This window comes from Passer domesticus, chromosome 1 (genome assembly GCF_036417665.1).
Source record: "Passer domesticus isolate bPasDom1 chromosome 1, bPasDom1.hap1, whole genome shotgun sequence".
In the NCBI taxonomy this organism is placed as follows: Eukaryota; Metazoa; Chordata; class Aves; order Passeriformes; family Passeridae; genus Passer; species Passer domesticus.
The window spans coordinates 15,115,899-15,131,084 of NC_087474.1; the positions used below are offsets into that span (position 1 = coordinate 15,115,899).

General features: G+C 36.4%; 1 protein-coding gene across 4 annotated transcripts in view; it reads left to right on the forward strand.

Annotated features, from left to right (window-relative positions):
• The window catches only part of MPP7 (MAGUK p55 scaffold protein 7), a 146,440-nt gene that overhangs the window by 93,870 nt on the left and 37,384 nt on the right, over positions 1-15,186 (forward strand). For all 4 annotated transcript variants that reach the window (XM_064404911.1, XM_064404861.1, XM_064404957.1 and 1 more), the window contains one exon: positions 7,535-7,666. In XM_064404911.1, the coding sequence (XP_064260981.1) occupies positions 7,535-7,666 (132 nt within the window). The remainder of the gene's footprint in view (positions 1-7,534; positions 7,667-15,186) is intronic.

Genomic DNA, 15,186 nt, shown 5'->3' on the forward strand with positions numbered 1-15,186 from the left:
CGTTGGGAAGCTATCCATCACATATTTTGGCAACCAGCTGGAGGAAAAATATATTTTATTTGTAACTCTTTTCAGCTTTAGACCTTGAATTCTGATTTCCATTTCTGCTTGCACCCATAATTAAAAAAAACTATAAAGAAAATTCTTCTGCATAAGGAGAGCTGGGAAAATATGTTGCTGTCTTTATTTTTGGAATGTTGCTTGCATGGAATTAGAAAAAAAAATAAAATGGCGAAATATTTCTTTTAAAAACAGCAAGAAAAGCCTTGATTTTTCACATCTGTCAGGCAGAAAAAATCAGAAACCAGTTGTGGCACGCTCTTATTGTTGTAGCAACTGACATGTAACAACAGACAACATATTAGAAGCATTGAGACAAAATGATAGAAGGGAGGTGAATGAATATACTGCATGAGTATACTTAAGTAACAACCATCACGTTGCTCTGGAAATGCTCTCAGGTCCATCTGGTGATAACTTGGCTCATGTCCAGTGCAGAGCTTGTCTGTCGATCTTAGACATGTGGATATGAGAATGCTCACTAGCAGCCAGCCTATAATAAACAAAGTGATAGATAACATAAACAAAAGTGAAGTCAGGCAGGTTGGCAGCAGAAAATATGAAATCTGAAAAGTAAATCAAAGAAATTCTTTGGTTATATATACAAACTTTCCAACATGAGGGAACCAACTCTCACCCACCTAAGAATGTAGAATTGCATGCATGTAACTACAGCGTTCAAATACAGAACATAAAAATTGGCAACGTTGCTGAAGCCAGTAATTTAGGAGGAGGAATAAGTCACGACAGATAAAATCACATCCCTTTCAAGTAGTAATTCAATTCATCTACTGAAAATAACTAGTGAAATGGAGAAACTACGCATTATAAAGCAAGTCCTCTCTTTTTTTAGATGTCATCTTTTTATGCTGATTTTTCCTTCAGTGGTGTTGTATTTCTTTTGCATTTGTTGGACCATATTGTGTTTGGACTCTCCATTCAACAGTCTCCTCTTTTCTACTTCATTTTTATTTAGGTTCTTATGTAGTACGAGTACTCTATAGCTGAATTTAAGACCTCCTTGTCATAGATCAATGCATGTTGTTATTTTCCAGAGGAATTAGAGGAATTTATTCAGATTCTTTGAACCTTTTGGATCAATAGATTTTTTTCTTTTGAGGACTTTAGACATGATGCCAATGTCAAATAAAGGCTGAGTCATTCCTAGAGACACTTTTTTAGAAAAGACAACTGCATCCTCAGCATTTACTTTCTTTATGTTTTCATATGATTTCTTTGGGGTGCTTTTGGATGGTTTTAAACCAAGAAAAGGTACATGCTACCACTGTAGACAATATTCTTGGGAAGCTGCCACTTTTTCTAAAATGAAATTGATTAATTGATTATTGTAACAGTGCTGCTGTCTCGGCATTTTCCACTCTGACAACCATCTATTTGTACTCTTGGAAGTTACTTAAACAGGGCTTAGATCTTCAAGGACACTTTAGCTACATGAATCATGTTGTGAATGTAAAACAGACTGTTCAAATTCTTTACTATTGATTTAAAATCAGAGCTTTTTTCGCTGTTATCCACAACTGAGGGAAAACATAGGGCTGTCATCTGGAAGGGTATTAACACCTTTACCAGATGACACGGATGGATGGAGTGCGTGTTTCTGTGAACACTGAGAACAGTTTGATTTGGGAAGCATCTCCAGGGGCTGTGAACACTGAGCCAGAGGAAGCGGGGGTCTGAAGATGCAGAAAGTTCATTTTTCTGTTGGCTGTTGCCGTCTGGCTGCCAGCTGCAGGTAAACCCATCAGTTCAGACTGGTGAATCTGAAATCAAGAAATAGCATTTTCAGGCAAGGAAATTACCCTTTTGTGAGAGGCAGTTCACATAGTCATGAATAAAGTCTACCGTAGTAAAGAGGAAAAAGTAATAAATACTGAATATTGATCCAACTGAGATGTTGCTGTGCTAAGATCATTAGTCTATGGTAGATATTAAGAACTCAAAACCACACATAAACTCTGTATGTGTTATTATTTTGAACCACTGCTGTGACCCAGCTGCCTCAAAGATTGGAAGAGAAAGGGATTTAATTGCCAGCTGGACAAGCTTAAAGTAGAGGGCAACTTTAGTTTAAGTACAGATGCAAGCATGCAAGTACACTTGCAAGCATGGAATGTTATTTTCTGTTTTGTACATATCTGCTGTCTTCTCATACAATGTATAATTTCTGCATATTTTATAAAGGACATCTAGGAAAATATATCATTTGCAGGACGGAAGGAAGTAAATTAGCCCAGATTTTTTATCTCTTACTTAGTACACCCGTTGGTTTCCTGATTATGAACGTAAAATTATGCTTAAGTTAAAGAACCTTTTTAAATTTTTCTTCCTGTCCCTGTCAAAGGTTTTTGCTTATGTTGATTGAATAGTGTGAGTGATCCTCAGTGGCAAAAGCAAATTGATTTAACTGGAAGTTAACTGATTTCTTTAACATTATGTACTCTATATATTTAACTTGGGAATTTTGTGCAGAACAGAAAATTACAGATTTCTCTTGGAAAGTGATTAGATTAGTGCAGCATCGGAAATAATAATAATACTTTTCTCTTTGATATGTGATTATTTTAGCTTGTAAAAAATATTTTTGCTCTTACTTTTGCCATTCTTGCCATTCTCTGGGTACTTCAGCAGCACAACTGAGTTTTTCCTGCCTGTAGTTTTACTGCCTGCTTCTGCTTCTGGATTATACTTCATGCTTTAGCTGAGATGGAGTGTTCAGCTAATGTGATTTCTCTTATCTGCTGATTGAGATGCCTGTCCTCACCTGCATTTTTGTTCTTTGTTAACCCTTATCTTGCATCAGGGTTAGAGTTGCACATAGTCCCTTAGCAGGCAGAGTTGGTCCTGAAGAGATGATCATGTGCTGTTGATTTCAGATGGCTGCTTTACCACACAGTGGCTAGAGTCTGTATGCCATCACCAGAGTGCTTCAGCTTTCTGCTGGTTTATTCCACTCTTTTGTAAATTCTTGCACATGTTTGGTTTTTATGACTTCTGCACTTCTTCAGTACTGATGCTCTCAATGGCCTTTCCTTCAGTGATTCAGTCTTCTCCCAGCTCTTTTCAGCTTTTCTTCTTTGGTATCTATTGCTAGATGACATTATTCACATTATTCTAATTTTATGCAAGTTAGTCATTAATTAATCTTGCCAATCTTGAATAATTTTCTCCACCAACATTTTCATCCTTTTTTGTTTCTTTTGTAACCTTATCTCAAAGGAAAGCATAATATGGCTAGAGCTCTCTGGAGGATGAGCTCTGCCAGGTGAGTTCAGGGGCACATTGCTGTGGTTGCTGATAAAGTTACTTTTCTCCTCAAGTGAAGCTTTCCCGTGCCAGCCTCAGTGGCTGTTGCTGGCACCATGGCAAAGCAAAGAGGTGGGAAAACGTCTGTGCCTCACCTGATGGAGTTGAAGCTGAACTGCCAGAGGAGGTGGCTGGTGCTAATGATCCAGGCTGTGCACTGGGACAGCACAGTCACGGGCCATTTTGTTCCGTTTTGCTGACTCTGCTGCCAGGGCAGCAATGTGCTGCTCAGGGGGGGTCAGCCCTGCTGGGCTGGCAGTGCTGCTCTGTTGCAGTGTTGCAGCTGTTGGCTCTCCTAAAGGTTGGTTTGAGTTACTACAAAGTTTCTGTTGATCACCACTCACTATTTAAATTTCTAATAATTTTTTTTTCCAAGTACTCTTAAGAAAGTGTTTCTTCACCCATTCTGTTTCACTTCTTTAACTTACCGTTTTCTAAAAGACTTTTCTAGACTACTGAACAGAAAGCGTCTGTGAAAAATAAAGCTTAGATGGAGATATTTTTTTTAATAATGAGAATTAAAAACCATAAGGAGCTGTGTTCATGAATCAGGGGCTACTGCTGTATTTTTACTCTTACAGATCTCAAAATATAACGAGAAGCAAAAAATAATATGAAATTTGTCATTGTTTTATAAGAGCAAAAATGTAATTAGTCTAGTTAAGTGATACACATTTTTCAAAGTGTAGAACTGTTTTCATTAATAACATTCTCAATTTAAATAAACATTTAAAGTTTCAGAACTGTTTAAGAAAAAGAACTTACAACGTTTCCAGTGTCAAGTTTTCTTCATGTAAGTTGATAGTGTAAAATTTCAATTTATAAACTGTGAAATGATCAGTGATAGTTTTAATATGAAAAATATAGCACTAGTTATTAGACATTTCAGAGGTCCGATGAAAGTATTCATTTCCAGCTAGATCATGTCTAAGAATTTAGCTGAACATCAATATTTATATTTAGGTAGCGCAGGAGTTTGAATCATACCTCCTTTCAAGTTCTAAATATGGACCATGTTTACATTAGTGAATCATGAGCATAGAACTTAGAGCTGAAATAAAATCTTTTTCTCCAGAGGTGCTTAAATATACATGACCCAAATCTCAGATCCTATGCACACAGTTCTGAAGAGTTGTGTATTTGAAAACAAAACCAAAGCATTAAAAAAACAAATTTGTATGCACTTCTTGCAGTTTCCTGTGAGAGTTAAAAAATTAGTATCATGGAAATTAATCAGGTCTTCACTTATATATAAAAAGAGAACATGCTATCTTTACATTCTGTATTTTCTGCACAATTATTCTGGGTAAATCTTGTTCATCTTATGATCCAAGTTTTATTTCTTGGCACTTGCAATTTTTTTATTTTTAAGTAAAGTCCCAACCTTCTCTATACACATCTAGTGTGATACATCATTTTTTATACTATATTAATTGAATGGTACAAAGATTCTGCTGAAGATCTGTGTGTACAGCAGTTTATTCTTGTGTTCAAATAATACAGAAGTGCTCCTAAGGACAGGCTGATCACTTATAGTTGGACACATTAAGTGAAATCAAAACGGCTTTTAAAGTTTTCTTTGCAAATTAGTTATTGCCCAAAATCTGTGCTGATGACTATTTCAGAGCAGCTACAGTGGACAGGGAGTAGTGTGTTAAAAAAAGCAGGAATAGAAAACAAGAAGGAAAGAAATCTTAGCATGTTACTGTACATCATAAACAAGTTTGTGATGACAGAAGCTCTTCTGAAAGCTTGACTGAGAAAAGACACTGTTTCTGGCATTCCTGCTCTTATCTGAAATATGTATCTTTGCACTGAGATAAAGCAGTGCTGCAGTTTGAGGAAAAGATGTTACATGGCTAACCATAATACATTGTAGTTTAATATGTTTAATATGTTTAATATGTTTTTTGGTGGAAGAATGGAATGGGTGATAAGTTCTAGTTGTGTAGTTGAAGTGAAGAAAAGCATCATAAATACCAGGCATTGATTGGTATTGGTTTGTAGTACTTGGGATGCATCGTTGTTCTGTATGCAGTGTCCAGGATCCTGATATGGCAGTCAGACCAGGGAAGTGTCTTATTGACACTGGTGGCATAATTCAGTGTAGAAGTGGACAGAATTGGTTTTGCAAGTTTCGTTGCCAAGGGCAGGTTCTTTTGAACATGTTTTAAGTGTCTGCCTTTTATTCTGGAAATGGTACTTCGTGTTATTTTCATCTGTTTTCTCTATATGCCTGATTGTTTTTAAACTGCAGTATAGAACCTCATTAAATTCAACCAGTCCATGAATGTGCCCTAGCTTTATGTGGAAAATGTAATTGCAGAAGACTAGTTTAAGAAGTCTTAACTTTAAGTAGCCTGAAGTAAAAGCAAACACTACTTTTGTTTTAGTGTAACTTTGATATTTCACATACATCTTAGAGGACTGCATGTGATTGCATGGCTTTTACATATGTAATGCATCACAATAAACATTTCCAGGAGGATCCATAATTGCTAGCCTGAGGTTTTTAGCTCAGATCTAAAGTAAAACTCATCGTTCATTGGAGGGAGATGGTAATTTCTGATGGTAAGTAGTATAAATTCATAACTGTGTATTGGGAAGAAAACAAGAAATAATTAGTGTGTTGAAGTGTTTTTATGAAATTGTACAATGTGCACAAAGATTAGTAAAACAATAGTAATTTATCATGAAGCCGGCATGATCTTCCTGTGTGTTTGTTTTGTTGAAACCCTAAGTTTAAATTTACACTTCAGAATTTGAAGATTACCATATGCTCTTTGCCTTCAGCTTTTGACATGCTAGCTTGTAGCATTGTCTGGAAGTTGGTTTTTGTTGTTAAAAGTTTCTTCCATTCAGAAAAAGGAAAACTCTGGAACAGCGTAATGGAAGCGTCATGTTTTTTAAAAACAGTTATATTATCCTTGAGTATGTTAAGAGTTTCTGGTCATTTGTGTACTCAGTCAAATACTGGCCACCAATTACTAAGTAGCAAGGAAACTGGCATCAGAGAAATGTCACCATTTTCTGTCCTTTAATAAGAATGGCTGTTAAATGCTCATATATTGAGAGGAAACTACTTGAAAACAGAAGCAACAAAGCAGTAGATAGGATTATACTTATGGCTGCTGCTGTTATTTGTGGTACAATGTACAGTTTTCACTACAAAAGCTAATGCATTACTTAACCATTTTTCACTGGAGTATGGGGTATTACAAATAATGGAGACTTTTTGAAATAGAAAAGAACTTCAGGAGTTCTGTATCTAGAAAGAGCTGTGAATTTTGTGTTATTACTGAGATTTTATCACTGAGATTTTTTTTTTGAGCCTTAAGAGAAAGAGCTTCCTCATTTCCTTTGCCAAGATTTTTATTTCCTGAAAGGAAAATTCATAAATTATTTTATTTTTAAGATGGAACCTTTTGTCAATCTTTGTTAGGCTTTTCTTTGAAAAATATATTTTTCAAGCTATGCGTGAACTGGAGAAGCAACAGAGAAGGAAAAGAAGCAAGAAAGATACACAACACGTGGTTGATAAGCACCTACCTAAACCAAATTACTTCAGTAGTATGTTCCTCAATGTCAGTTATGAATTCCATAATAAATTAAAAATTCCTAAGACAATTTGAGGCTCACATGAAAGGAATCCAGTAACGAGGTAAGCTTTCAGAGCTCCTGTAAAGAAAATGGTTGGGCAACAGCTTCATGTTATACATCTTGTGCTTGAACAGAAGTCTTGGAAAGTGCTTATTTTGTTTAATTGTTTCATATGACTGCCTGCTGTATCAAATAAACTTTTTACTTATATGGAAGTATAATTATTTACTTTCTTTTGGAGACAAAGGTTTTCTTCTGTTCATAGTTCTGGCAGTTTCAAGCTAGCATGCAAAGCACATGATGTTTTTGTATATATGAAGACACAGTTCTCCACCCACAATTTACTAGTTGTATACATTACATATATATAAACATATTCTTTATAGACTCGTTTCATCAGTTTGAAATGAAATAAAATTGTATAAAAGAATTATATTTAATCTACTTTTATCACAGTAGTAGATTCGAGGTATGAATAATATCCTCCACTTTCCCTTCCCTAAACTTTTTAGATGCCAAATAATAATATACTGACAATTAATGTTTCCAGGCTTTGCTGTCTGTACATGATACTGTTGCTCAGAAGAACTATGACCCTGTCTTGCCCCCCATGCCTGATGATATTGATGAAGAAGAAGATTCAGTTAAAATAATTAGGCTCGTCAAAAACCGGGAACCATTGGTAGGTAACCCTGTCTTTTGGTTTGGGGTTTTGTGTTTGCGTGCAGGGTGGGAAGTGTTCAGATTATGAATGTGAAGGGGGAATATTAACTTGAAACGTGGATAGACAGACATTACACATGATTATTCATAACATAAAGTAATACACTTGTAACTTCCATTCACAGTCATTATTAGTAAAGCATATGAAATGAATAATCATCATCAATGGTGTTTAAGCATTATATATGTGGGCCAGTCTGAGCATTTAGATCAAATATATATTTGTCTTTTATCTTGAATTCAAATCATGAACTTACTTTAAAATGTGAGACAGAGAATGAATCCCCAAAGAAATCTTGACCTGTGTTGTGAACTGTAACTGTTAGCATTCATGTAAAAAAACATGACCTTTCAATACACTGAAAAGAAAGCATGAAAACATATTTTAAAATACTTGAATTGAAATCTGGGCAAATTTAAAATGTCTGTTGTTGTACTTTGCATTATGAATACTAGAAAGTTAATATCTTCATGGGGATATCTGGAAAAATGAAAGGACTAAACCTAGGTTGTATTACAAGAATATTAAAATGCTTTACTGATTTGGTTCTTTTTATTTGCTGTAGAGTGGGAGTCATCTTGTATAAAATTTAACTATGTTCTTTTTATCCTGCAAACCAGTAAGAGGTTTGTTTTATGCTATACTGAATATTTGTTTTAATGGACAGCAATGCTGGAGAAATACCTGCAAACTTACTTTGAGAAGGCCATCATTCTGTGCTTGATACAACAGTGGGAGAGTGCTGCTTCTGTTAGACATACAGGAGTACTTTGATAGAACAGTAGATCTCTTACTGTCACTCTAATTCTTGATGGATTTTTGGCATCAATAAACAAGAAATGAGTTTTCTTATTGACTGACTGTAGGTGCCCATGGGCATAATTACAAGTTTGACCATATGGAAAGTTCTTACTTTGTTTTATCATACAGAATTTTTTCCCCTCAAATATTTGAATAACAGTTTTAAGCTTTTTGTATTTTTTTTATCAAAGACATTATTTGAGAAAGAAAACAAGCTTGCTTTAGGATTTAGTATCAGGAAGATTATTCCTGCTGAAAGGTATGTGAGGATTGAACATACAGTATAAAATAAAGTCTGATTGAGTAGTTCTATTTTTAGTGTTAGTTATAACACTTCTTTTTTTTTTTTGATTTGTCAGAAAAAATTTAATGAAACCTGAACTTACATAATTTCATATTACAAACATGATATGTTACTAAGACTTAGGAGTTCAATACCATAAGTGTCTCAAAATGGATTGGATAATAGTAACTTGTAAAACATAACTCAGATATTTTCTGAAAACTTCTATGAAATATGTACATTGTATATTGGCCTTCTAGATTTTAAGGTCTCCTTAAGAAACCACTTGCTTAAGGCAAAGGCTCTCCTTGGATTGTTCCTCAAATTCCACTCTTGCCTCCTCGTTCCGGTGGGCCACTGAGCTCTTCCAGATACCTGTGTGTCTGTTTAAGCAGCTCAGCCCCACACAGCCACTCATTCATTTTCCCCAGTGGGATGGGGGAGAGAATCGGAAGGATGAACATGAGAAAACTCGTGGGTTGAGACAGACAGTTCAAGAGGTAAAGCAAAAGCTGCATGTGCAAGTTAAATGAAATAAGGAATTAATTCACCACTTCCCCCAGGCAGGCAGGTGTTCAGCCATCCCCAGGACAGCCAGGCTCCATCACTTGTAATTGTTTCTTGGAAAGACTAAAACCATCACTCCACACACCCCCCACTCCTTTTTTCTTCCCCCGGTTTTCTTGCTGAGCATGACAGCACATGGTGGAGGATGTCCCTCTGTTCAGGTGGGGTTGGCTGTCCCAGCTGTGTCCTCTCCCAGCTCCTTGTGCATCCCCAGCCTCCTCACTTGTGGGGTGATGAGCAGAAAAGCCTTCACAGTGTGTAAGCACTGCTCAGCAATAGCTAAATTATCAATGTGTTATCAACACTGTTTTCATCACAAATCTAAAACAAAGCACCACAGGAGCTACCATGAAGGAAATTACCCCTATCCCAGCCAAAACCTGTACACTGTCTTAAATCCACACTTGTGGATTTAAGTTAACAACACTGTTGGTGTTAACAACTCTTGTGTTACAGAGGTAACAGAGAAGGGGTTTTAGATCTTTCCCTAGACACGAGCAGCCATGGAAAATATAAAACGTGAGCAAACTAATTTATCTAGTTTAAGACAGTTTTGTTTATTTACCAATGTGAAAACAGCCTCACAATGGAATCTGTTGTAGACCTTTTATTAGGAAGAGGCAAAGGGTGGGAGCTAATTGAAGCGTTCAAGTACTTGAGGGTGGGGAACTCACAAAGACAATAAAGTCAAAGTCCTCAGCAGTGAAAGATGCTAAAACACAGGGCAGTGGTCACAAGGTGCAGTCCTGGGAGGTTTAGACTAAGAATTAACAGTAGTCCATTAGTTGGGAAGTCCAGCACTGGAGCAGACTAACTGGATATGTGGAATCTCCAGTATTTCTAAGGTTTTACTTTATCTGTGTAGGAAAACTGTATTTGTGATCTTTCTAGATCCTGAGCCTATCTTGATGTTTTATTTTTGTTAGAGAAGAACTTATGGTGAGTCCTGTTACTTGTTCTCCAAGAAGAATTCAAAGAATAGAGTGCAGTGTCCTCCTCCTCTTCCATAATGCACTGTCAATCCATTTTAACATCATTCATGTTCACATCAAACATTAATTTCTTTGTGTCAGATTTATAGTGACTTATTATGACACCATCACCACAATGCATAACAAACCTATTATTTTTGTCTTTGTCTACTCTAGATTATTTTCCCTTAGGTGGGGATGAGAAGAAACATGGGTAGTAATTCAGATAACGTCTTACTGAAATACAGCATGGCAGAATAACTGAAGACAGGCTTATACTATGTATATTAGATCTTCTGTTATTTTTCTAAAGGAATATACACCATGATCTGTGCTTACTAAACTAATTGTAATTTCATTTACTATTTATTTCCATGTATTTTTAATGGCTTTTCCTTCAGAGCTTGCTCTGAAGTCTTGGATATTCTTAGTAGAGATCAAAGAATCTCTGCTTGTTCTGTAAATCGATTCATTCTCCAGTCACAAAGTCTGACTTCCATTTGCAACATTATATCAGGATTCTACTTTTAGAAGCAACTGAGCTTGAGATTCGAGGTACTGTACAATATTTTTACGGGGATAGAGATTGTCTCATTTCTTGACTTGAAATGAGTCAAGAAATACTGAGCTCTTTAAACTTTTCTTCTACTCCAGACACAGGCTCATATTCTATTTGTACCCAAGCAGTAGAGGTTGTTTTCCTTTACATCAGTTGCAAACCCTGGACATTCTGAATTGCATTTCCTTTGGATGATTTTCAGCAGTACTCACTGTGAAGAAATTAGACACTCTTAACTTCTTTGGAATATACCTAGTGACCATTTCTATATAAAACTGCACCATGTTTCCTCTTGTGCTCCTGTTCGTGCTTTTCTCTGAGTTAAGCACCTCACCAAAGTTCTTAGCTGGGGTTAATCATATATTGATGAAGCCTGAGTTCCCAGGAGTAATCATTTCAAGAGAGAGAAACACATGGTTTGTAGGAGGGCCTTCTGTTTGCCAGATTTCATCAATTCAGAAGTCAGTGCTGAACTTTCCCCCAGTTTTTTGAGAGAGGTGTTTTTGTTAATCCTTCCCCACAGTATTGGGTTTGGGGTTTTTTAATGCTCTGTTAGCAAATGCTGTTCCAGCAATGTCTTCCTCAAGTGAGGTGAAACTGTGTTAGGATGTTTTGTTTTAACAAAGACATTTGGAACATCTCTGAACGTTACATGAAGAGAAGTAAAAACATCTCTTTTCAGAGACAATCCAAAATTACCTGTCTGTGACTGGACTTTTTATCAGAGAGCTTGGAGAGTTTTTACTTATGCCTACCTCTCCAAGACTTTTTCAGCCACAGCCCTGTTCCTGGTTAGCAATCCTGATATCTGAGATGAATAACCACACTACCAGGAGTTCAGCACCGGGACTCCTATTACTGCCAGCTTCCAAATGTAATACTCCAGTACTCTGCATAGGATGCTTCTTCACATTAAGATGGTTGCTTCTTTGTCACAAAAATTAATTTCACATAGATCTGGTCATTTGAAGACTTAAGATTTATGCCATGCCATGTCTATAGACAAGGCAGCTCCAGAGGATGACCTGTGCCATCTGTTTAAAATTCTTGGCTTAATGAAAGGATGATTCAGTCTCCAGAGCTACAGAGGTAGCCTGGACACCTAAATTGAACTATGTACCTGATTTCCATAGCTGAACTTGGTTGAAATGAATTTTGGTGATTTAAAAGAGTTGTTTATGTGTTCTGTCCATGCAAATGCAACAGCTTTCATCTACCTCACATTCTTAGTCCCTGTAGCTCAGTTCACAATAGTGGATGAACCTAGCTGGTTTTTGGTGGGATTTTGGTGGGATTTGAATGCAGGGTTAGCTATAGTCTACATATAAGTGTACATTAACTTTTAAATAACTCCTCACTGTAAGGTAGGTAACTGATACTTGTATTTGCACTTTCAATAGAGAATGAATTAAAATAAGGCTTATTGGAATAGTTATTTGCATTTATCATCCGCACATGCTTTTGTTTAACAGAGAGATATGCAACATTATTACTGATGTTTCAAATTCTCTTATTAGTAATTTATTTTACTGGCTAGTTTTTCTTTCTTTAAAAAATAAAGACTTAAAATGTTTATATTCTAGAACCAGTAGATAAACGGATGAACTAATAAAGGTCACATCTGTGAAGCCCTGAGCAATGCTTACCCATGAGTGATACTGCATTAAAAATGGGGTGGGGGGGTGGGGGAAGCAACAAAAAAACGGTGGAAAAGCCTTGCTGAAGGAGCTTGTATTATTTTTAGTACTTTTGTATGGTATACCTTTAAGCATTTTCTTAGTCTGATCACCATATGGCTCCCAAACTCCTTATTTTTCCCTTTAGAAGTATTTTAAACTGAGCTATGCTATTACATCTGTATATGTCTCATTTAGGGTAACTTACACTTTTGGCTCACAACACTGAAAATATTTTCCAGCTCTCAAGGTCCAGTCTAACCTTCTTCCATTTTTAAAGCCCTAAATGAGGAGCTGCACTGCACATGTAACTGAAAGTACTGGAGCTGAACATCTTATAAGGAGAATTTCTTGCCAGATTATATATACCTCATAGTTTAAGCAGGGCTGGCAGCAGTACAAGAGAAGCTGCTTTTTCAGAAAATCAGCTCTTCAGGTTTTCAAAAAGAAATCCACTTGTGTTTGATGATTTAAGAGTTCTAAATTAGGAGGAAAGTGGAATTTATAGAACCCCTTTTTAAAATTGTGTACTAAAGGTACAAATACGTAAACTCAAGTAGTGTTTTTCATGGACCTGCCCATGCACTTTGGGTTTGCCACAGAGGAGATACTGACAGTGAGTAAGCTTGGGTTAAATCATTTTCCTGTCATTTTGAACTTGTTTTTGTCCATTGTATGAAAATTCCAATTTGCCTATTATCTTTGTGGGGCCATCTTTCTGATCAGTTAATCTATGCTAGGAAAATTCATTTTGTGCCAGTAGTGATAATCACATAGAGCATGAAGTGACTGTTCCACTTGGACAAGAGCCTTATTGTTACTTCCAGATGCTGTCTGGGTCAATAGTGTGGTCTTTGCACACAAGTCTTTTTCTAGATCTGTCTAAAGAGCCCAGCAAAGTGAACTACCACTTCCAGACATTAGCATGGGGCTGGGGCAGTGGGTGATCACGGGGGAGGCCTGCCAGTCCTTGCTTGCCTTTTGAATTTGGTGTTATTTCATGGTGTTTACTTCTAGGTAAAAGCCAAGCAGCCTTTCCTATGAAGGCTTTTTCCTTGATTAATTAGGAGAGTCTGTTTTGTATGGACAGTGTAGTGGAAATGTCCCGTATTTATATTTGCCTCTAGCATCCTAATGCTGCTCTTTTACTTTTTGATGGATGTATTCAGGAAAAAAACTCAATAAAATCCTTTTTACTTTACAATAGGTAAAGCATTCCAGGTATTATTAGAAATTTCGAATTAGTAGCTGTTGCTGCAAGGTCAGAACTTAATATTGAGATATAAGCTAGGGGACTTAAGGCTGTTTAATATGTTCCTAATGGTATGCAATTATTTTTCCTAGTAATGAGTTTCTTAAGTGAGATTAGCTGCAGCTTATTTTTTTAAACTCTCATACTAATTTGAAACTGTAATGCAAACAAGTGCATGCTGATATAATTGTGTAATAAACAATACGTAAGAATAAAGCTGGCAAATTGCAGAATTTGTTTACTTATAGATAGAATTTTCTACTAATAAATTTAGAATGTAAAATGAAATGCACAAACACAGCACATCAGTTTTGCTTTGGAATGCTGGCTGCTGTTGAAGTTTCAGCCAAAGTGAATGGTGACTGTTTCAATTTTTCTCTATTTGCAATAAATGCAACTTGCATATCAAACTATAAATTAGTCTCCCATTTTTTGTCTTTGTGACTTGTGCTGTATTTCCATCTGCCATCTGCCAAGTAGAGGGAAGCAAATTTATTTAGTCAGTGAAATTGCTAACTGTAGAAAAATCTCAGCTTTCCACTTTATGTTCATGAAACACTTAAAAATTGAAGTAGTGATAAATATGATGTTCATGTTTATTCTAAACAAATATAGCAAGGTAGCTATAAAAGCCATTAAGTTATTCAAAGAACTTCCTTAAAGAGTACTTATGTACCTTACTCCAAGCACAACACTTCTCAGATGGAAGGAAATTTTAACCAGTGATGGCAGATTGCACATAGCACTCAGAGGTGAAGTAATACTGTTCATTCACTAACTGCAAATATGGAAATTTTAAGAAAGTTGACTTGCCTGACAGAGTCCTTAATATCTCTGTTGATTAACAAAGTTAGAGCTATTGCAGGTAACTAATTAGATTAATATGGTAAAGTATCCACATGCAGTTAAAAACCTGATGGATGAGGCATGCTGGTTTTTTTTCTTGTTGTTTTTTAAAAATACTGATCAAGTAACCTTTTGGGGGTGGTTATGTAGTATGACTTACCTGGTTAAAATCCCCACTGTAGTTCTGTCTCCCAGAACAGGGCCAGCATTTCCTCCCTGGCTCCCCCAGTTCTGCCTGAAAGGACTGGCACTGCAGCTGAGGCAGCAGCTCTGCACTTCTGTGTCCCTTCTCACTTGGCACTGCTGCTGCCTGCTGCTTCCCCATCACCTTGTGCCTCTTTGCACTGCACCCTCACAGTTCTTGTTACAAAGGCATTTTTCTCATCTAGACAGCTGTTCATTAGAAATTTAACTACACTATGTCATTTCACCTCAGTGCCCTGTGCTGTCTGTGTTTAATATATGAAAACAGCCACGATTAACTAAGGAAATGTTCCCTTCCTCTGCATTTCTGTCCTGTGAG